Below are 25202 nucleotides of genomic sequence, written 5' to 3'. Positions count from 1 at the left end.
TTCCAATATTTTTGGAACTGTTCATACTTATCCGTAGAATCTACATTCTACTCTGTGTAGAATACAATTAACCTGTTTGAAATTTGTTTCTACATATTTTAGATTCTGAATAATGTGTAGATTGTTGGTTCTACTTCTACATATTTTAAAAAGATAGGCAAAGCGCATTCCAAATATTTTTAGATTACTGTTATTTCTGTAGATCACTTATTCTAATTTTAGTAGATTTAATGAAAAACGTGGATTTCATTTTCCACTTTGTAGAATGTACATTTTACAGTCCATAAAACGAAATCTGAAATTTTTTATTTAAACATTTTTAGAACAAAAAAAAACCTCTACATTAGTATACATATTTACAATGCAGTTCCTATCAAAAATGACACACTAAAAATCACCAGAACAACTGAATAAATTGGCGTGTGTGTGTCTTGTAACCTAAGTTGGTGTTGGTGGCTATAAGTAGTCCATAAAATACGGCCCTCAACTTTTTATTTTCCTCATTTTTTCCTATGTGGAATATATCAACATCCATCTTTCTCTTGTTGTTGTTGTGAATTTGTACCATTTAGTATCTCGGGTGGAGGAGAAAGAAGAGTAAAATTAGGAAATATGAAGTTGTGTACAAATAACGAATCTAAAAATAGAAAGAACGCAACCAAGTAGAGACCTCTCTGTACTTGCTATTCATCCAATCTTTTTTGGAATCGTCTTCTAATGTTGGCGATGTGTCACTTCTTTATCACCAACGTATCTATCTTATTTCATCTTCTCTTTTTCTTTTTCAATAATGTGAAAGATCTTATTATTCTTGATAAACGTCCAACTCATCCTCTCTTATTATGAACCTTATTGTAAAATAAAAATTAAATATAAATCCAAACGAACAAATTCCGATTATTTTTGTTGTGAGTTGTCCTTTTTTTTAACAACAGTTGTTGCGAGTTGTCCTCATCTTGTTTCAATGATTATAGAAATGGAATAAATAAATAATTGGCTGTAACAAAACGTAACTTTTGTGCCCATAGAAATCGAATTACTATTGATAGCTGATTTAAAGTGTAATTACGAGTCAAATTTTAATGAGAAAAATAAAACATGAAATCAGTAAAGGCTAATTATTATAAATAATTCAATTTTTTTTTTGGAAAACTCCATCAAACGTACTTTTTAATTTTTATAATAAAAATAGCACATAAGTAAGAAAATCTCCAAAATAGCATTCTTTTAATCAATAAAAAATTTAAATTACCATTCATCATAAAAATTAATCCTAATTTCACATTCTAACTACTAAACCATAAAACCTAATCACTGAATCATAAACCCACATATAAATTAGCGAATAATTTATTTTTACATATTAAAACATTTTTAAACATTATATATATAATTAATTAAATTATAAAAAGGAATGTATTTATATTTTGATAATTTACTGAATGCTATTTTGAGATTTTTTTTTTCTTCTCCTTTGTGCTATTTTTCAAAACAATGATTTTATTGCTATCTCTCTTATTATTATCATCTCATTACATTTTCAGTGTAAGGTTATTAATCTTTACACGTTGTCTATATTATTTTCAGATATCTTAATCTTGATTTCACTTAAGGATCAACAGCAATCTAGTTTTAAATTACTTTTTGTCGCACCATTGAAATTTAGACATGTGAATTTGAATAACCCTTTGTATATAAGTTTTAAAATTGTTGATGTTAAGTTTGTGATTTATTTCAAAAATAAAAATTGTTAAAAAGTGAAGAAAACAAAAAAACAAAATCAATCTCACGAATTTAGAAAGGTCCACCAAAACCGGTTACAAATGCCGTCATGAATGACATAAGCAGTATTCTGATTTTCTATTAAAACTCCATTCAATTTCTTTTTCGAGGAAATAATTCCATTCAAATTCTCTGTTAGAAATCATACAAATGGCATATCCAATAGCAAAACAGAATGGATGATGTGGCATCTCAGTTGAAAATATGACCATGGGTGCATGAGGGCAAACTCGTGGGAAAGAATATAAAAGCTCACACTTAAGAATAATACCCAACAAATTGAATCATCCTCACCTTTTCTATTTCTTCGTTTTTCAATATAGATTCCTTTTTAGATTCCTATTACAAAATAGACTTATTTCTATTTTACTTAAAACTTAAAAGAGTCAACTATAAGGTTTCTACCATAATAAAAATATAATATCATATTTCCTTGTTAACGTGCCATGCCACAAATAGTCGAAGAAAAATCATACTGCAGATAGGCAACAAAACATACTGCAAAAAAAAAAAAAAAAAAAAAAAAACATACTGCAGATAGGCAACAAAACATACTGCAGATAGGTAACTAAAAATCTTGTATCTTAGAAAAAGACAAAAGTTAGTAGAATAAAAGAAGACAGGTTTACGAGTTTCGCGTATCCAAATATAAGGCCTTCTAAAATTAGTTTTAGGCTTAAAAAACTCTTCGAATCCCTACGGTTATAAAAAACAAATATTGTAATTTATTTTTTGTACATTCAATATTTTATATGATTCCAATTAAAATCTTTGTGGAAATATTTATTTAAAAAGATGTTTAAAAATGTAATGATTATAGCATTAAATATTTTGGGATGATATTATGATTTTAAATAATATTTTAATTGTGATACAAGTAAAAAAATTTGTGTTTGCCAATGCCCGTGAAACAACAACCCTACAAAAGAATTGTCACCCATTTGGATTACTTCCAAATAATGTTCTTTCTATGCTTGGTAAATTCAATATATAAGCTTACAGTGAGTTGAATACTTTCATAAATATCAATGCCTAGTAGTCAATTTGAATAACAAAATTATAACATCCCGATTTTTGGTATATGTGAAAATTTTTTAAAGAATTTATTTGGTTGTCTATGTCACCAAAATGCATTTACTTTTTCCGTCACACATCACTTTAGAACTCCTAATTAAGCGTGCTTGAGCTGGAATAGTGGAAGTATGAATCCCCTATCGGAAACTGATTTGTGATACCGTGTGCGTGAAGCTAAAGCACGGGAAAAGATCATGTGGTGATTGCAGGGTCAAAAAATAATGATTTCGAGCCTTCGAAAAATTATCCTTCGGATGAGATGGACCCACAGACCGAGTGAGCGGGCGTGGGTGCCCCATTAGCCATGGCCTATTGAGGCGTTACAAGTGGTATCAGAGCTAGTTATCCATCTCGGTTCTGACCCGAGAGGCGTTTTGAGACCTCTCATGGTTCGCAATGGGAGCGCTGCGCTTTGTGAGTAGGGGTGAATTGTAACATCCCGATTTCTGGTATATGTGGAAAGGCTTAAGAGAATTGATTTGGCTACTTATGTCACCAAAGTGCACTTACCTTTTCTGACAGACATCCGTTTGGAACTGCAGGGTTAAGCGTGCTTTAGTTGGAGTAGTCAAAGGATATGTGACCTAACGAGAAGTGATTGGTGATACCGTGTGAGTGATCCAAAGAACGGAGAAAGGTCATGTGTTGATTGCATGGTCTATAAACTACTGTGTGAATGAGTCCAAAGCACGGAGAAAGGTCATGTGTTGATTGCATGGTCTATAAACAATGATTTTGAGCCTTAAAAAAATTAACACATTGTCTGTCAGATGGGGTGGAGCCTACAGGCCGAGTGAGCGAGTTTGGGTTTGGATGGTACATTAGCCGTGGACGGTCGGAGCGTTACAAATAGTACAGTATACATGATGTGTGATCTAGTCAATTTTAATAAAAAAATAGTATAGATGCAACGAAAAGACACAGAAATAACGAATAAAGAGAAAATTCATATTTTGATATTTCGTGCTCATATCAAGATTTTTGCCTTGTTATTCCCATCATCCGGTAACCACATGATGATCTACAAGAAAGGTGGCAGGTCTTTCTAATGCCTTCTTCCTTCATTCATTTTCTTTTAGTTGCGGTAGCTTATGCGCCAGCAAGATACAAACAACGAAGCCAAAGCAATACTAAAGGAGTGACAGAAAAGGTTGGGACAGTGTCTGCTACCGCAATGACTTTTCAAGATTTGGATGTGTTAAGGCTAGCCTCCCAAAACTCACTAAAATTATACTGTGGAATGGGGGCGGCTAATCTTTTTTCCGCCGCAAGGCTGGTCGTACGCAGCAGCCTCGAAGACCCCTGGTACTGGAAGGCACATGAGTCCGAACGCTATGTTGAATGTGCGACCGACACTATGTAGGTACCAGTGCAGGTGAAGTGCCAGTCAGTCCTGAAACGGCGGCAACAGCGCGAGGAGTCAATGGCCGGACATATTGGGAAAGAGATTGTCTTAACAGAATATTTCTCATGATTTCATAGTGTACAACGCTGTTATAGACAGTTTAAGAAAATGCAACCAAATTGATTAAACAAATGGTTAAGATAAAATAGACTTAACCAGAAATTTAAACTATACAATAATTCAATAATATGTGGAGGCAAGAAGAGGTTTGAAATACACATCTGGAAAATACAATGATGAGTATCCTTACTTAGAGTATGTTGATTAGTACTGTAAAGTTGGAAACATGAAAGAGTTTCCAAAATCCATTCTTGACTTGATTTCTTACCGTGTGACAACCAGTCTCTACAAGTTCGGTTCTTTCATGGAAAAAAATGACTGGAAGCAAAATATACATATGCATCTCTTATATATTAATTGAAAAACATTACAACATTGTTTTGTAGCCACGTACCACCGTGAGGATAAAATTCAGAATTCTTAGAGAAATAGGTTGATCCATCTTAACTTATATTATATTTTTTATTAAACTAACTATTCTTTTTTTTTGACGACAAACGGCCATTCTATTACTCAAGCTTGAGGTGGTCTGGGTAACCAGACCGGAATAGAACAACCAATGAAAAGTAACTCCCTATGAAAGCTCCTAGCAGTCTTAGCTAAAAAATCAGGAAAATGATTGCGTAGCCGTGGTACATGAGTGATCTTGAAGTCCGGAAAACAAATCTGCAGCGTCTCTATCTTCTCCAGCTCTGTCGCAAATCTTGGCCACTTCTGGGGTTCATTTGTCATTGCGATCAACTCTTTGCAGTCCGTTCCAAAGCTCTGGCACGGCGAGTGTTGAAGCATGTTCTCCATCGCCCATCGCAGCGCTTCTACCTCCGAATGCAACGCTGATTCACATCGAGTAAAGTTTCGTGTTCCCAAAAGTTGTATGTCCTCCCTACTATCCAACCAGACCCATCCACATCCACTAAAGCGATCAGAAGCTGTCCAAGATCCATCTAACAAGCAGATATTACCCAAGCTTAAGACTTGGTTTACATCATTGTTGCTGGCCTGGACTTGTTGCGGATTTGCGTTGAACCAGGCTTGGCATTCACTCTCTGCGTATCGAACGAGTTCCAAAGGATCTCTATCTATACCCCTGAAAAGCTTATCATTGCGAGCCTTCCAAATATACCATATTATCCAGGGATAAGGATCCCTGTCTTGGTCTGGCACAATGATATTATTTTTCCTCCAGAAAAGATAGTCCATGTTTGTGTAGACGCTCGCCACTGGGAATATACCAGGACTTGTAGGAGTTACCGATAAAGACCATACTTGCAAGGCTGGAGGGCATTCAAATATTGCATGAGTTACAGATTCCTCTATTTCCCCACAACTTGGGCAATAATTATCGCACCTCATATTACGCCTTACTAGATTCCTTGTTACTGCTACCTGACCTGTGATCAATTGCCATATAAGATGGCACATCTTCCTTGGTGCTTTCAACTTCCAAGCAAAGGCTTGAAGTTTAGTGATACTTGGCTCTAATATTTCCTTTTCCTCTTCTTGCTGCAATAGGTTCTGAGCAACCCAGTATCCAGACTTGACTGTGTATTGGCCATTTCTCGTGTAGTTCCAACAAAAGGTATCTCGACGGTGAGTAGAGCTTATAGCCATACTACAGATGAGAGGTATATCATCAGGATGGACATAATCATCTAGCAATCCTACATCCCACTCCTTTGATTCCTGATTAATGATGTCACTGACTCTCATGTTTAGGTTCATCACAGGGGCCATAGGTCTAGCCGGTCTAGCAGGTGTCGTTGGAATCCACGGATCCTCCCACACCCTGACGTCATAACCAGAGTGAATCTTCTGTCTGATCCCTAGCAGTAAAAGCTTCCTCGCTGCGGAGATGCTTGTCCACACATATGATGGACTGCTAGTAGAGGTCGCCCTCAATGGCGAGGTCATCCTATAATATCGCCCCCTTAATACTCGGGCAACCAGTGAATCAGGGTATTGGACCAGTCTCCATAATTGTTTTGCCAATAGTGCTAAATTGAACTCATGAATTAGCCGGAAGCCAATACCGCCCTCCTCTTTGGGTAAACAAACCTTGGCCCATTTTGCCCAGTGTATTCCTCTCTTCGGAGGATTCGAGCTCCACCAAAATTGTGCAATGGCACTAGCGAGATTTTCACAGATCTCCAATGGAAGCAGAAACGTCGACATAACGTATGTCGGAAGAGCTAATAAAATGGATTTGATCATTACTTCCTTTCCTCCTTTCGAGAGCCATCGACCAGTCCATCCATTGACTCTGTGCATCAGATTTTCCTTTAGAAATGCAAAAAGTTTACATTTAGAGCCACTAATATCCTCTGGGATCCCCAAATACTTTCCCATCCCTCCATCATTGTGAATTCCAAGTGTATCTTTAACCTCTTGCCGGGTGGCTGCATTAATCCTCTTACCAAAGAGTAAGGAAGACTTGTCAAAGTTTATACATTGTCCAGATGCTTTGCCATATTTCCTGACTACTTTCATCACTTCTTCACATTCACGGGGCTCCGCCTTACAGAAGAAAAGGCTATCATCAGCAAAGAGAAGGTGGGATACCGAAGGACATGCGCGTGTGATACGCATCCCCGTTATCTTCCCTTGGTTCTCTGCATGATTGAGAAGGCTAACGAGCGCTTCCGTGCACAGAATAAAAATGAAAGGAGACAAAGGATCTCCTTGACGCAGACCTCTACCTGGAATAATATTTCCTCTTGGCTGCCCATTCATGAGAACTTTGTATTTGACCGACGTAATGCACCTCATAATCCAGGTGATCCATGTCTCAGAGAATCCCATCTTACGCATCACAGATTCGATAAACGACCATTCCATCCTATCATATGCCTTACTCATATCTGTCTTGATGGCCATCCTCTTATTACGTCCACTCGGTTTTGTTCGTAGAGCATGGAACATCTCTTGAGCAATCATGATATTATCTGATATCTGTCTTCCAGCAACAAAGGCTGACTGGGTTTCTGATATCAAACCTGGCAAAAATTTCTTTAGTCTCTGGCATAAGACCTTCGAGACGATCTTGTAGCTAACATTACACAAGCTTATGGGTCGGAACTTAGCCATATCATTAGGCTTAGTTGTTTTCGGGATAAGGCATATGTTTGTATCATTCAAACCATTGGCTACATGTCCTTCAAACAGGAATTTATTCACCATAAGAGTTAAATCCTGTTTGACTATATCCCAAAACTGTTGGTAAAAAAGCGCAGTCATCCCATCTGGTCCCGGTGCCTTATCTGGATGCATAGCAAAGAGAGCTAATTTAACCTCCCATTCTGAAACAGGAGCAGTGAGACTGTCATTCATTGTTCTTGTGATCGTCGTAGGAACCTCAGATAACGCCTCTTCAATATCCTCTGGTGTAGATGACTCAAAGATTTGTCGAAAATAACTAGTAGCAATGGCTACCAGTCCTTCCTCATCCTCAACTACATTACCATTAACATCCAGAAGCTGCGTGATTTTGTTCCTTGCTCTCCTTTGCTTCGTTAAGGCATGGAAAAATTTGGTATTTTTATCTCCCTCTCTCAGCCAGAACACTCTACTCTTTTGTTTCCAGAACATTTCTTCTGCCTTAAGAGCATCAGATAGTTCCTTCAACGCTGCTGCAATTTCCTCCGTCGTCGCATTGTCATCTGCATATTAAACTAACTATTCAATTAATAAATAGTATACAAAATAATATTCTTGCATTTTCCTTAAATAAAAGCTACAGAATTGCCTAATATGATTAAAGTATATATGATAATTAATGATTACGAATAATAAATATTGATAACAATTTTTGTATCTTAGCTCTTTTTGTTTAATTTTATATTATTAAAAGATATTAAACAATCACATTAACCATATAATAATAAAAAAATTATATGTTATATTTCAGATTTTAAAAACAACTATAAATTACTAAAAACGTTAAATGTCTCACATTAAAATTTTGTGATCAATGGTTTAACTTTTTGGTAATAACATGATACAAATTATCATAAATCGTATTAATATGAAGTCTCATTCACTAGACATTCATATTATATATTAAATATAGTTTAAAATTAAACTATATAATATAGAAAATTTTTTAAATATGGTAATTTCTAAATTTGTATTGAAAAAGTATTGAAACCTTAATATTTTAATTTTGAAATTTGAATTCAAAAAATAGCACATTAGCAATTTGTGTTTATCAAATGAGTATGAATTCTCAATAATAAATATTTATATCAGAATATACTATATATTTATGTTCAAGTCAATAAAATTTAGTTATATACCATATAAAATAAATAAAATGATTGTTTTGATTAATCTACCAAAACATTATCGTAATACTGTTTTGATTTATGTGCTTATTCAAATTTAATTATATACATAAGACATAAATGCACAAAAATAAATAATAATATATAAAAAATATTTTTATATATAACATTCATTTCGTGTAATTGCGCGGGTCTTAAGCTATATTTATTATCACAAAAGGCCTTAGTCTTAAACTCTTAAGTATTTACTATAATTCTGTGGCAAACCCAACTTAAGTATGTACTAAGAACTTAAGGAATAGTATCATTGATAAAAACCCAACTTATTGCGGCAAATAAGTGCCATACGAACATGTCAACACCATAAGTGAACATTATAACCCTATGTTAGCCAATCAAAGATCAGAATTAGTGATTGAAATCATGAAGAAAAATGAATTCTGTACTGGTCCAAGTATAGATGATTGCAATCAAAAGTCATTGTTTGATTTGGATTTGAAGAGCTCATTGTGAATTAGAAAATTAAAATGGGGAAGAAGATCATGTTGGATTAAACAATCAACGAGAAACAACAACAAATCTAGGTCAAAAACAAGTGAAGATTGGGAATAAGAAAATAAAAGAAATTCTAATAAAACGAAGATCAATTGAATATAAAAATTGATGGAGAGTTGATTAATCGAAATATTCATGGTGATTTTTGTTGAAACAAAGCTCAAATTCAAGAGAATCAAAGAAAATTGAATAAAGAACTAATGCGGAAGCTTTCGGTTAGCTTTGCTGTCATATTGAGAAAGAAATTGTTGTAACAAAATTTGTATTATTGATTTCAGAAAGTGTAAAAGAAACCAAATTATAACTGAATGAATGGTGAAAGTAAAAGAGATTTTACCAAAGATTCAAATTATATATTGAGATGTTTTTGTTCAGGTAAAAAAGTATATGCATGCTTTAAGAACTATAACTAGAGCTTGACCCGCACACCCGTGCGGGTTTTAATTTTGAATTTTTTTAAAATTGATATTTGTTTTTCATAATTCGTATCATATATTTTAGATGTTTCACTATATAACTAAATGTATATTGGTTATTTGAGTATTTTAGGTTCCTATACATCATACATCACTATATTCTTTTTCAAAAATACAATACAATGATTTTATTGATGCAATTTTCTATTTACGTATCTAAAAGTTAAATATTTAGGGATTTTATGGCCTATAATGAAGGCTATTAATCACCCACATTTGATGGAGAATATTCTTAGTATTTATAACTAAATCGTATATAGCTGAAAATTCTAACTAAAAGGAAATTTGATATAATGGTGAATCAAACGAAGATAAATAAGAGGGATTAGTGATAATCAAAATTTTAGGAATTTGTTAGGAATTTTTTATATGGAAATTAGTGTTTATTATGAGTATTGAATATATGTGTTAAATTTGATTTATTACTGGTTATCTATATAACAACAATATAATGTTTACATATTTACCTTTGGTCTGATTAGTTAATATTTTCTTATATTTAAAATTTTTGTATAAATAAGAGAAAAGATAACAAAAATAGATTACAAAAAAAGGTTATACCAAAAAAACAAAACCAGTGAATTACTTAAACGGTATACTTTAGACAATCTAATCTATTAATTTAGGGTCTTATTTTTATCTACCATTATATGTTGTCATTTAAGTTTGGATCTATTCTAAATTCAACCATTTATTAGACACGTGTATCATACAAGATATCTTTATATCAATCAATTTATTTAATTCAAACCGACGTTACACAAATCATACTTTGGTTATCTACTTATATACAATAACAACACATATTTCAATTAGAACCAATAAACTGACGTGACCCAAACAATAGTTCGGTAGGCGTTGGTTTTCTCTGCTTATAAAATCACTTCAAATACTGACTACAAGTGTACATCAGCTTAATATACAAATCATATCTGATTATTTTCAGTTCACGAACTGCATTTTCAACACGATAATCAAATCAATTCATAAATGTCCATCTGTCATCATAGTAAACATTCTAACGATCTCTAGACTGAAGTTTGGTTTGAATAATAAACCATTTAATCATCTCCACAAAATTAACAGATTAGATATGACTTTTATTATTAGTCTAACCTGATACTATGAACAAAACATAGTTAGTTTTGAAGCTTGAATTTATTGTATCCAAAATTATGCAAGTTTATATCCGTTTCATCTGTTACATTATGAAGACTTTTTTTTGTAAGAGATTACATTACAAACAGTTTTTTAATATGGTACATAACACATAACACACATCTTTATATATTGTATCTATTCATACATGTTTATAAGATTAGCTAAAGTAATACATTTATATGAAATACCTAAGTTTAATTAAAACGGGTACATTGATATATATATATATATATATATATATATATATATATATATATATATATATATATATATATATATACATATATACAGTATATATTGTGTTTCAAAATTTTATGTGTATATCTAATAAAGATCTACATATACAAAATCACTTAGGCAGAATATTCTAACAACATTTTTATAGATTAGATCAAATCAACACTACGTAATCTTCTGAACCATATCAATTTAGACTATTAAACTGGTAGATTTTAAAGGTGAATTAGTTATTTTCAAGATTTCTTCCCATAAATTACGATTTTGCTATGTACCAAACTCCCATCTATATTCCATCGTAAATGTCTATCAATTAATATTTAAATGTGCATATTTTAACAAAATATGTAACATAAACAAATCCTATAAAAATTTGTGATCTATTTAATAAAATATTCATTTTCATTTTTCTAAAAACAACTAATCTTAATGCTTAATATGAAATTTATAGAGCACAATTAAGCATGCACTTTGATAATTACAATGTTACCAAAATGTAATGCAACTCGAAATTAATAACTTAGATAAAACAAATTTGTTTTTGTTAAAACTATTAAATAAATAAATAAATTAAAAATAATTTGTATAATCTAATTTAAGATAATATAAAATTTCAAGAAAATAACCTCTTTAGTTTAGTGAAAAAATATCACAATTAATCTCAAAGTCAAGCAACAAAATTACTACTTATGAAACATTATACATTATAAATTAACACCATGTGCAACATATATTAGGGCTGGGGAAAAATCAAATCCGAAGAACCGAAAAGAATCCAAACCAAAATTCATTGAGAATCTTAATAGGTTCAAAATTTTGGTATCTAGGGAATCGAAACCAAACATGACCCGAACCAAAGTATTTTGTGTACTCGAATGTATCCGAAATAGATTTATATACTTAAATATATTAATTAATTCTAGAATTAATCTATAGCAAATGTCCAAAATACTTAAAAATATGTATAGATAGTCAAAAGAAAATGTCTAAAATATCTAAACAATACTCAAAACACCAAAAGTACTTGAAATATCTATCGAATCCCTGCCTAAGTATTCAAGTCAAACTAATTTATATGTTAGCTTTATATATTTTAGCATACATTATTCAAATTTATATGAAATATATCAATTGAATACATTATTTTTATTTTAGTTTTGAGAAATTACATTATAGATGAACTTAAAAGAAAACTAAAATAATTTAAATGGGTTATCCGAACCTACACCGAATACGCAAAGATCCAAACCAAACCCTAACCGACATCTATAACCCGAATGGGGCTGACATTTTAAATCCCAAAAATCCGAAACTCGGATAGAACTGAACCAAACCCGAATGGGTACCCGAACGTCCATCCTCATATATTATAACAGAAATCAATTTTATACATGTAAAGAAAATATCATATAGATGTCAAGATATATATATATTTCCACATATTATATAACATAAAATAAAAACGTTTTATTTTTATATCGTATAATATAATTTGAATAATTTTAATGAAGGTTTTGTAAAACAATATCCGCGCATAGCGCGGGTTTGTATCTAGTCTAATCTATTAAAATAGAGTCATTTTTTTTATCTACTATACAAAAGTCATAGTAAGTCCATTTTATTAGTTACATGATAAAATATGACATAATAATCCAAAAACAATTAATTATAAATTAGTTCTAACTATAAATTTAAATTTTATTTTTAGTTATAACAAATATGTTAAGAGAAAATCTAACAAAATCTTACTAAACTTTTAATTTTTTTTAATTAAATAAAGCATCAAATAATTTCGTAATTAATAATTTATTATTATTTTAAAATTCATATTAATTAAGTTTTATTATAAAACAAAAAATAAAAATATATAATGTTTTTATAAATTTTGTTATAATCTATATTAATTAAAATAGAAGTATTATATAAATTAAATATGATAAAATTATATTAGTTTGGTAAATTAACCTACTTACTTTTGAAAATACTTTCATTTGATTAAATTATTATCTGCCATTTAAACGAGTTTAAATTTGTTAACTATGTAATATTCTTATACAAAAAATAAAGTTATTAACATATGTTAAACTTTTTTATTCGACAACTATATATTTTCAAACCAAATCAAACTCTAATATTAATGATAATATTAACATTTAACATTTTTAAAATAAAAAAAATACCCGCACGAATGTGCGGGTTAAACTCTAGTTAATCACTAAAACAGGACAGGATAAAAGCATTTGGTCAAAAAATAAAAATAAATCAGGACCGGTTGTCTATTGCATCAAAATACTTACAACCAAAATATAAAAATATGTGCATATGAATTAAGAGGCCGTGTATACAGAGGCCGTGTATTGTATACACGTTTTGATAGTGTAAACATTAAAAAATATTCAGAATATAAAGCTTTGTAATAAATTTTAAAATTATATGATATTACATCGGCTCATATAATAGTTGATCATCATGCTGTTATTGGGTTTCGGCTAGATCTATTAACAAAGGTTCGTTGAAATTTTATTTTTTAGTTATATGATAAAAAAAATTTAATTAAGATTGAGTGGCACAAGTTGGTAAATATTTAGAAAAAAACAGGGCTATTTCAAATATGTACTTCAGTTTTAATAGTTTAGATATATTTTGTATTCATTTTCATTTATAATATATTTTGTGCTTACAATACAACTTTTTAATTTATCTTAAATAACAGAAAATACATAAAATGGTATACAGTATTCCTTTCATATCTATTCTAAATACCATATCTAGTAGAAACGCTGGAGATAGGCATGAATGGGAAATGAATTAGTGAAATGTGTTTATAATCTTACTGAATTTTTTTTTAAAGAAAAGCCAACAAAAATCAATTTTAGTATAACCAACTTAAATAAACTGTTTAACATTTGCACCCCAAAAAGAAACTTAAATAAACTGAAATTCATTAAAACATTTATAGGCATATATATATATATATATATATATATATATATATATATATATATTGCAAATACCTTAAACAAAAAAGATATACTCATATGATACAAATCTACTTTTATTAATTATTGTTTTTTTAATTTTAAATTTATTATGTATATATATAACTGAATTCATTTTCAAACTGAACCAAACCATACTTTTTTTTTCTCTCTTCTTGGGTTAACATGCATTATGTGGTTTTACTCTTACACCAGATCGTTCACCTTTGCCTCTTTTATAAAATGAAGTAGTACTTAGTAGAACTAAGAAAATACCAATGCAAAGTGAAGCGAAGGAGAAATCAGCAAAGGGTGTCTTCAAACCATTTCTGAAACTTGGTCATCTCCTTAGAAGGCAAAGCAGCCAAGACATAAACACCTTTACTATCTCCATCAATGTCTGGAAACAGCAAAACTATGTCTTTCCGATGGTACACAACGGGACAGCAATACTTTGGCTTTCCCCATGGATATTCAACCTCCGCAAATCCCAGTTTCCACCACGATGAAACCAAAACATCCCCATGTGGAAACCCTTTGTACATCTCTCCCCAATCTATAGCGGATCTGGCATACTCATCCGTTATCCGATTTGCACCTTCTCCTACCATTTCCACAATCGTCCCAAACGGTTCTTCGAACAATGCCTTTCGTTTCGCCTTTCCGTACGCCGTTAAAACCGCGTTTCCCGTGTACGAAGAGGGAAGCTGAGGATCCAGCCTCCCTCTGATGTCCACCGCGTAAAGAATGGTTGATTCTTTTTCAAGATCATCCACCTCTTCTTCTTCTACTAAAGAGAGTGCCTTGCACCTCCAAACCAAAGCGGTAACGACGTTGAAGCCCGTCACACGAACACAAACACTACTAACACTCTCCGAGGCCTTCTCTTTGAGCCTCGAGATTTGTTGAGAGGATAGCTTGAAGATGTTGAAATCTAAGTGCTCAGAAGTGGCTTCGAAGACTGTTGTGTCCGAGTCTTGGAGTTGGACAAGCTCGTGGTGTGGGAATGTGACACGTGGTGGAGTACGAGCTTTGAGAAGAGTACGGTCGTTGCAAGGTGGTGTTGATAAGGGCTCTTCACTTAGTAGAGAGGCTAAGTTGTCTAGAAATGTTTTGAAACTAAGTCCATCGAACGTTGTATGGTTTGTTGAGATTCCCATTGCAAATCCACCGCACTTGAATGATGTCACCTGCCAAAAAATTTTAAATTCTAAGATCTCCGTAATTCAATTATATGGACAACACCTAAGAAATGTTTTCACTTGTAAACAACATTTTCCCTAGTTAGTTATAATTTACTGGAAATTTATCGTAGTATTAGCTAAGTGCCCTGGGGCATAGCTGGCACAAATCCTCGGAATATGATTATAGCAGACAAGAGTAACCCACATAATAACTCTATATTTAGTCATCGTATACATGCGTACTAAAAGATGTAGACAATGACTAGTTCCTACTACCACATACGTTCATTAACTAGTTTCTTTAGAAAATGATTACATAACTGGGCAATAAGTAAGTATATCAAACAGAATGATGTCACTTTAATTCGGATTGCTTTATGTTTGGTGGGATTCAGTAAATGAGCAACCAATAAAGCCAGCGTTTTAACCTTACGCGGCACAAGTAGATTTATGTTGCAATCATATATATCATACAGTTTTATTAACACTAACAACTAAATAAATTGAAGGTAAAGCATTTTAATAGTTCCTTAATTTTGATAATTTTATATATGTTATTGTGTAAACCTCGATTATTGTGTTGGTTGAAAACATATACTTAGTGTTTATATGACTTCTTTCTATGACATCTTCTAGTTTCAAGTTTAAACATACAAAAGAAGCAAATATCTCTGTCAGAGATTTTGTGCACTGGAAGAATTGCAAACTTATTTGGCATATCATCTGTGTGCAGGAGAAACTGTAACATGTCCGAATATATATATATATATATATATATATATATATATATATATATATATATATATATATATATATATATATATATATATATATATATATATACGTCACATGTTACTTGTTTACATGTTTTGTTATACTTGAATAATTAAATTATATATATGTCACATGTTACTTGTTTACATGTTTCGTCATACTTGACTTATTATATAGTCTGTTAGAGATTTGAGTAGGCTTAGGAATAGATCTCTAAAGAGGTTTTTGATATGTCTATGAGTTTTGTTTGAGTCATCCAAGAACTCACGATCTTGTTTTCTTATCAAAGGCTAACGTTCTTTAAAACGCTCTGATTATTAAAAAAAAAAGTATTTGTTTGAATAATATTTTAAGTCTGTTTAAAAATAACGATGATAAAACCAATTAGGAAAAATCCATAATTGCCTAAATTCTGTATTTCAGAACAGATTTTAATAGTTCAGATAAACTAAGAATCCGAAACTTTGATATATTTGTACACAAGTATTAAATGTACATATGTTTATTCGTAACTACTAATTTAACTTCTGGCTACCTCCCTTTTGTGCTTGGATCAAGTATTTTATAAGATTCTGAGGAAGTTCTCTCCACAAAAAAAAAACAAGGTGATTTGGAAAAGTACGTATAGCTAGGTGTAGGAAGCAAACGTTGGTTACCTGAAAAGCAAACAATGGTTGATCATCTTTAGGCAAAGATTGAAGCTGACTTGTAACCAGTTCAGCAAAAGCTGGATTTGGATAAACCAAATCTCCAAGTTCCTCCAAAGTGTACTCACTCTCAGCCGTTACAAACCCAGCTCCGGCACCGTTACAGTCAATATTCAGTCTTCCAGAGCTAGGGTTCAGGCGAAGTCTCCCGGCCAAAAACTCGTAAACGTCCATTGCTCTCACCAACGCCATTCTCAGCATCTCCGACACAATCTCCGGAGGAAAATCTTTGTTAGGTCGGAAGAAATGAACCGTTTGGACATCAAAGTTGAGAATTTGGTCGACATTGGACAAGAACATAGATTTGCTCTCATGGGTTAAAGTTTCTTCGGATGGGAAAATGAGATATGATTCTTTGATCGTCACTTTGAGATTTTGAAGAAGCAATGATGAACATTCTTGGTAGGAAGCACCCATTTTTCCGATCTCTCTCTCTCTAAATTAATTGTGTTTTGAGTGAGTTTGTATTTTTGGGTTTGAAGCTTAATCTATATTATATAGAATAACAAATGGTGAGAGATGGTTATTTGCATGTAAATTATAGTATAAAATTATCCATGGTTAGTAATATGGATCCCACAATCAATGTTTTTACTTACAAGCGTAAGATTTGATACCGGAGTTACAAGCAGTTTCGGGATACGTCGACGTCAGCTTTGTCAAACCACATTGAAACGTTTTTCTTTAAAAGCAAAAAATTGTCACTGATGTTACTTTTTCCGTTGTGTTTATAGATTTGGGTATAGTGATGGGCTCGCTTTGGTAGGTGTGAGGTAGGGTTGATTATTTATTTAAGGATTTGATAGAGGAGAGGCTTGATATGTCGGTTTGAGCTACATACTAGATCTTTTCTCCGCGCTACGCGCGGATAATATATTTTAATTTGTTACATTTACCTTTTTTATTTGTATGTGAATTTTTGTATATTAAATTATATATAACTAATTTTTAAATTCGATTTTTATATATTTTTAGTTTGAAGTAAGTATTTCTATTATATGAAACACAATTAACTAATAAAATATGAAGAATCAAGTTCGACCATTTTGAGAGTAACATAATATTAGATGTTGATTATCTCACTCCAATTAATAATGCACAAAATTAGAAAAATTCAAGGTGATGCCACTTTACAATTTTGTCCTCATATCTATATAGAATTAGTTTATAGATTAAGCTATTTATTTCAAAATGTAATCAGTTTTAATTAAAATCTGTAATATTTAAAAGATATTACTTTTGAAAACTGTCATTTAATTTATAAATTTAATCAATTACACAGTAATTTACATAATTTAATTGGCCACACAATATCCAATAAGTATAAAGTTACATTGAAATATAAAAACAATTTATATAGTGAAACAAAAAAATACTTTTAAACCATTATATTATAAAGCAAAGGGAAAATTCAAATTATATTGAAACATTAGAATAGTAAGAATCAGAAAAGCTGAAATCTCAACGTCGATCATTTACGTCGGCCGTGGCTTAGACCATCTCCAATGTATTCCTCTATTTTTTTTCTCTAAAATAGAGGAATATTTTTATAATAGAGATAGATTTGTCTCTGATGTATTTTTCTATTTTCTCTCTAGAAAAAAATATTCTTGATATATTCTTTTCTAAGTTTACAAATAATACTTTTTATTTGTGAAAGTTAAAAACTAACCCAATTTATTTTAGTATTTTATAAAATTATGATATTATTTATACTAAATATTTTTTTACAAACTATTATGTGAATAAAAAATATAATAATATTTATATAAATAATATATTTCACTAAAAAAATATTTTCGGTTATAATTATTTAAGTAAAAAGTTAAAGGATCATTTTGTAATAATAAATTGAGGAAGCGACATGGAAAAAATATAGTTTCTTCACTAAAAAAATATTTTCGGTTATCTTATATATTAAAACAGAAGTCACAACCTTAATTCATGTGTAATTTTTTAAAAAATGGACCTACTGGACATATTTCTAGAAAATCATGTTACATTTAATCTCTAGTCTTGTCATTTAAATATTGGGCCTACCAGAATTTTTTATTGAGATATCAATAATTAGATTTAAACAATAGATGATCAATTAGATTTATAGATAGTGTAAATTAAATATTTATAATTTAATGTTGTAATACTATACCTTCATATGTTAATTATTTAAATATTTGTCGATGTTAACTTTTAAAATTATTAATTTTGTTTTTTAAATAACAACAATCATATTATCTAACAACGATTAACATTTACTACCTTAAACCAATGAAAACAAATTTAAAACTATATAGTTCATTTTAAAAATTAAACAAAACTAAATTTTTAATTATCTACTCGATGATATAAATCTATGTAAATAACGATTTTAATAAAGAAATAATAATCTAAAAGTATATATAGAAGAAGATACAAATGCATGTGAAAGTTTGAAACAATCTATTCAGTGAAAAAAATATACCGTAAACTTATTATGTTTTAAAAATTGATAAACACATATATATTATAATATATACCAATTTAGAATTGACAACAAAATATTTATATAAAAATAAATGATAACAAAAATCCGCGCGGTTGCGCAGATCGAGATCTAGTAATTGTTTAAGTAAAAAGTTAAATGATCATTTTGTAAAAATAAATAGAGGAGGTGACATAGCAGAAATATAGTTTCTCATTGACCGATTATTTTCGCCTACGTGGACACTCTATCTAAAACGTCTATCCTCCTTTTATTACTTACTATAGTTCTGGGCTACGACCGGGTTTTTTTGTTTAAATTTAGTTTTGATTATATCTTCTCAATGTTTATTTAGTATATAAATATCATGTATAAACTATAAGTAGCTACACAGTTATAAAATTATATTTTGAATGTCCTAGATCATTTTGGTGTTGGGATTTGTTATATTTCTCACATAACCATGAGCGCCTTAGGACATTCTATAAGACTTGTTCTTGGTCGTACGTGTCATTGTTGAGCATCAAGCTATGACTCCTTGTTCTTGGAAATAATGCCAACACTAACCGGATGCTCAACGACAGATATACAATCTGTGATTCCATTTATATACCTGCACCTTTTCATCTGAAATCTGAGTTTTATTATGTCAACTATTGTTGTGTTTTTTGTAGGTCAAGGAACTAAACTCAAATGTTGCTCTTTTAAAGAAGTACGTCATGCCATTTGCTTTTTTTTTATTGCTGTCGTAGATATGTATACAATTGTTGGAAGTGTTGCTTGTTATTATGTTTGTGGTTGTCGATGATAATAAGGATGATTTTTTTAGACCTTCCTCTTCTTATAACATTCTTTTTTTTACATGGAAGAAAATGTCTTAAAAACTTCTAGTAAGGCTTTTTATTCTCGTCTTTGAAACAAACCAACAATGACACGCTGTTTATTCTCCAATTATATGAATACACCTACTTATCTAGAGTACTTACCGGGTCCTTGTCACTTTCAAACATAACCAACATCAAAAACTTATTTATAGAGAAAACTCCATGGTGGATGACTTTCATTACACACTTGAGAGGGGAAGAATATCACTACTATACATGGAGCTATGCCAGCTGAAAACTTCTGTCAACAGTATATTGACATTCCCACCTACTTCTGGATAAGAGATTGGCGAACCCGAGCACCTGTACCATCACCACCTGCAACCTATCATCATCATTATTGCTACAAACTCAACAAATTCAATTCTCATTGGTAAATGTTAAAGATGTATAAATATTACACACCATGATCTGCATCTTTTCTCTGCAATCTCTTGCACAATCATCCCCTTTCGCTGCAAAGGTCTCAAAAACGCCAAACCTTAACGTACAAAATCATGGTGTTTCACATCTGTAAGATCAAAAACCTGTAAATGTATAGCTACTATGAGCTCACAAAGCATATAAAATTAACATAAAAGCAAGCAACAACAATGCAAGTTATAAACAACAATGCAAGTTATAAAGTTTATGTCTTTTCATGGTAAGAAAAGCTGTAATCTTGTCAAGTACCATGAAAATTTGACACACGAATCTCAATTTTTAGAGCCAAAACAATGTTTTCCACCTAGAATCAGAGAAAGATAGAACACTAAGAATCTCATGGCTCTCAATCCCAGATAGATTCTACTTGTACCATATCCTTTAGAACAGAGTGATTCCATTCACTATATAAACCCAAATCTAGTGAAGCAGACTAAAGACCCTGTTCGTATAAGGAAAAAAGTAGCGACCCAGAACTTTAATTAAATTCATTTGAACCAACATCAAATCTAACAATCATAATTAGCTTCGTCGGACAGTCAGGCCGGCTCCCACCCACCCCCTCCTTCGGCGTCTGAGCTTACTGACGAAGTAGTTGGCATCCGGTGACGTTTCAGTGGTGCTTCTCTTCTCCTTTTTCCGATACCATTTTTCAATCCATGGCGCGGCGGATCCCTAGGAGTGCCTCATGGGTCCTGGCGGCTCGTTGGTCGAAGGTGTTGCTCTGCTAGAGGACGGTGGAGCCCCGGCGAATAATGAAAATCAGTCATTGGAATTTCTAGGGTTTGTATCGATCTGTTGGGAGGGGCTCGTTTGACGGCGGATCTACCACGGAGAAGGCGGTTCTCCAGGTTCGTTTACTTTCCGACATAGTTACTTCTCGAACGGTGAGTGTAGGAGGAGGATCATGTGATTGTTCGGACCTATGAGTGGTGGAGCCTCTTCGCAGTCAATATGGAGAGATAGGGAGTCGGTGTTCTTTGCGAATCCGACGTTATGTGGCCGCAGGACCCCCTCCGAGACGGCGGTGCTTTGAAAGTACACCGGCGACAGTTCTATCGGCTGGCATGGACACCCCGTCGTAGTGATGACCAGATAACTGAATCTCCATGCCGTCGGTGTTCATCGGAGGTCGAGGCGTAGCCTCCTTCGTGTTCTTCCCCATGTTCCAAATCTTTTTGCTTGAAATCTGTTGTTTGTTGTGTTTCATCTACTTCCTTGTAACCTAGCAGTCTCTGTTTTACCCCTGAGAAAGAGAAGAAGCCGAAGAGATACTGAAGATAAAAAGTTAAGAGAAAGAAGATTTTTCTAACCCAATAAATAATTCATACGAAAACGCGATCGTATAATAAATATTTATCGTGTAAGTAAGGCCCACCAAAAGAAGAGAGAGTTTGCTGACGTGTCAAAACGGAATCTTCTGATTGGTCGATTTTATTATCCTACGTGGACACTCTCCCTGTTGATTATATAACCCTTTTATTATAGTACTAGAGATTTTACCGCGCTACGCGCGGTTTGTTTGTTTATAAATTAATGTTTAAAATATGTAATTTTAAATTTTCATACATATAAAAACTTATCTTATATATTGATTATAAATGTATTATTCTTTGTGATTAACTATTTTCTATAATTTTTAACCGGTCAAAATTCAGTAATCACAATTTATTTATTTCGAAGTTTACAATTTACAATTATTACCTAGTAAAAATACATTGAGAATGTAAAAAAATAAATATCTTTTAAATCTTTTTTTGTTATCCAAAACATTGATAATTTTGAAATAGAGAGAGTATAACTTAAACATAGAAGTTTAAAATAGAGTACTTTTATTATGTGCTATACTATATCATTTATTTGTTTTAATATGATATTTCAATTTTAAAATGTGTTTGGTACTTATTATTTTGTAAATCAGTATTTATTATAATACTGTGAAACCTGTGGAAGATTTCATTATAAACAATTCCATGCTTAGATACTACATAAAGTACTTTGGATTGATTATGTGCATTACACATATGCAGATATATTTGTCATTAGTATTGTGTATAAAATACACAACCTTGCAATATCGTATGTATGTTAGAGTATAAACATACTTCGATTATTATTTTAGACTCTTAAAGTTAAATATTAAGCAGTTTATGATGGAGGTAGTCTAGCGAGAAGCCAAATGCATCAATTGGTAATGCTCTAACCTAAATTGACCTTTACACAAACTTAATTGGTATAACATTATAAATAAAGATGGGAATCTAATAGTATATACATAATAGACTGGAGGTAACAATTAAAGAAAATCTTCGCAATGTAATTTTTTAGATTTAAAAGTTTTTTTTAATAGCCAAAACTTTCTTTTATAAATAGTAATTGCTATTTAATTATTTTTTCTTAATTTTTGTCCAAAGTCCTAATTTATTATTAATAAATTAGTTAAATAATTTGTTTTTCATGGCAAAATAAAAAATTGAGATTTAAAATAAAATTTGCAATTATATTTTGATATAAAACATGTTTTTGATATTATCTAATATTTTAGGCGATTAATAATATTATATTAATATATAATAAGATTTATTAATTTATTGATCCATGGTTTAGAAACAATCGATACAATGAGCTGGTGATCCTGGAATTAGTATGGTTCAATGTCCAAGTCGGGTTTAAAAATATTGACAGCATGGATAAATTTTTTTACTATTTTGTTTATTTTCTTAGTATTTTTCTTTCTTATAATTATTAATTATTCTATATATATATTTCTTAGTTTAGCAATCTTTTGCACGATATGGTACAATGTTTGATTCTGAGATTTCTAGGTTTGTTACTTTAAGTGAGGAGAAAAACTTCTATTGTTATGGCTTGTAAACGAAAAAACCAGAACATTTAAATCCCATTGTAATATATTTAGAATTGTTGAAAATGTTTTTTTATTGATGGATCATATAAACAACCAATTTTTAAGGCTTGTTTATTATTTTTAGTTTAGAAGTGTTTATTGGTGTCATATAATTGGCGTCATATAAACAACCAACTTTTTCATATTCTTTTTTATTTTTAGGTTAATCTGAAAATCAAAGACTCTGTCAATGATTTTTTTTTTTTTTTGGTTATCTGGTGCTGATTAATTAATAAAGAGTTCAGGCTACACAGAGAATGATGATCCCATACAATCACTTAAAACATAGATGAGTTTTAAATCAAGGTGATATTACCCTTACCCAAACACAGAATTCTTTTCACCAAAATGGAAACTCGATGTCATATATGGTTTCATTCGACCCTGATTATAAACAAAGTGGTATATTTCCAATTTCCTCTAAGTCTGGTGTATTTGCTATGAGAATATTGAAAATAATGTGACTACAGGGATGATAAACAAAGCTTTAGTATGTCTGCGGGAGTTGAGTAGAACTTCGTAAGTCATTCCTTACTACATCATGGCAATCACTCGCTCTTGATATAATCTGCTTGAAAAAGTATCTTGCCTATCAGAAAAAAGATGAGCACAAAAGTGTGAGACTAAAGTAAGAAATTTAAAAATGATCAAAAAATTAGATCACATACCTCAATTGTTTCCTATGCTAGCTACTACAGATACAATATATGCGTAAATTCCTATTCTTTTTCGCTAAACTACATTAGACAATATATAACTCAGCTCTAATATTAGTGCTATATATGAACAATATATAAAGTCTCATCTCTAAATGTCCCCTGAAAACAGTAGAAACTCAATCCTACGTTCGTAACAATAAAACAATCATACAGGTAATGGTCTAAGAGTTTCAGTTTAAAAGAGACCTCATGAATAGAACAAACACCCTGTGTATAGTTACTGTTTGTAACCTCATAAAAGTTCATAGAGTGATCTCACAACTTCTAAGAAAACTTTCATAAGCTTTGAATCCTCACAGAATTGCATTTGGGCTTTGTACATGTTTCACCTGTCTCTGTTTGATCGTCAGTGTCCGTTCTTTGCTGCAGGAACTGGCTAGTGTGCATTCCCTTCCGAACCATCCATCCACCTGATTCACCAATAGAATCAGTTGAAACTCCTAGAGCAACACTCATAGCCCTGTGAAAATCACAAATGATCAATACAACTTTCTCAGTGGAAATTTGAACCAAGAACCTTACATCTTCTTTATATCCCTCTAATTCATCATTGCTTGATAGGCTTCTGAAGCTATCCTCCTTGGAAAGTATTGACCTTATTTTCATATAACAAATCTGCTATAACACGAAATCAAGAATCTCATAACAGGATTGAAGCAATACAATAACAGAAAGTACACATACCTTATATAGAAAATATTTTACCTTAAATCATTGCCTCCTTGGATCTTCTCAATTGTAACCTGCACACAACAATAAGCAACAATTTCTTGTAATCATAATTTTTTTTCTTACTAATGCTTTAAAAGAAAAAGTGAAGAGAGATTACATTCAAGACAGCACCAGAGTTGGAAAACTTGAGAAGAAGGACGACAGTTTCTGGCTCTGCGTATGTAAGAAAATCTGCAAAATCAATGGAAGGCTTTTCTAAACCATTTCGAAGAACTTTAAAACAAATTTTAGAAGATAAAAAACTCATTGTAGCATTCCCAAATTAACGTCCTTTGATGGATTTTATGCTCGATGTTAAAATCATCCCTTGAAAAACCATGATTATTCACCACAGTGAGCACTTGAATTCAACGTAAGTTAAGAACCATAGGGAGAACCATAGTGAAAATATAAGATTTGAGCATG

At 31.5% G+C, this 25202-nt stretch overlaps 1 protein-coding gene and 1 long non-coding RNA gene across 16 annotated transcripts; both read right to left on the bottom strand.

The window, feature by feature from the left end:
• Positions 1-14105: 14105 nt before the first annotated feature.
• LOC103852240 (omega-hydroxypalmitate O-feruloyl transferase) lies at positions 14106-18065 on the bottom strand. Its single transcript, XM_009129154.3, has 2 exons — positions 16623-18065; positions 14106-15198 (listed from the first exon to the last, which is right to left on the bottom strand). Exons 1-2 carry the CDS (start codon positions 17088-17090, stop codon positions 14311-14313), a joined length of 1356 nt encoding a protein of 451 aa, XP_009127402.1. The 5' UTR covers positions 17091-18065; the 3' UTR covers positions 14106-14310.
• Positions 18066-20007: 1942 nt separating this feature from the next.
• LOC103852236 lies at positions 20008-25137 on the bottom strand. 15 transcript variants are annotated; one of them, XR_004455746.1, is made up of 7 exons: positions 24895-25137; positions 24771-24808; positions 24588-24683; positions 24395-24525; positions 20944-23935; positions 20424-20545; positions 20008-20343 (listed from the first exon to the last, which is right to left on the bottom strand). It is a non-coding gene; the product is annotated as an uncharacterized LOC103852236 (long non-coding RNA). The 15 variants fall into 15 exon arrangements; XR_001957684.2 differs by having other exon boundaries at positions 24252-24525; positions 24588-24680; XR_001957686.2 differs by having other exon boundaries at positions 24363-24525; positions 24588-24680.
• Between the last annotated feature and the right edge of the window lie 65 nt (positions 25138-25202).

This window comes from Brassica rapa, chromosome A02 (genome assembly GCF_000309985.2).
Source record: "Brassica rapa cultivar Chiifu-401-42 chromosome A02, CAAS_Brap_v3.01, whole genome shotgun sequence".
Lineage (NCBI taxonomy): Eukaryota > Viridiplantae > Streptophyta > Magnoliopsida > Brassicales > Brassicaceae > Brassica > Brassica rapa.
This window is presented reverse-complemented; position numbering and strand designations above follow the sequence as displayed.

Coding starts and splice junctions, on each gene's coding strand:
- LOC103852240 (XM_009129154.3), bottom strand. CDS start 17,090: ATGGGTGCTTCCTACCAAGAATGTTCATCATTGCTTCTTCAAAATCTC. Junction 15,199..16,622: donor AACCATTGTTTGCTTTTCAG/GTAACCAACGTT, acceptor ATTTTTTGGCAG/GTGACATCATTCAAGTGCGG.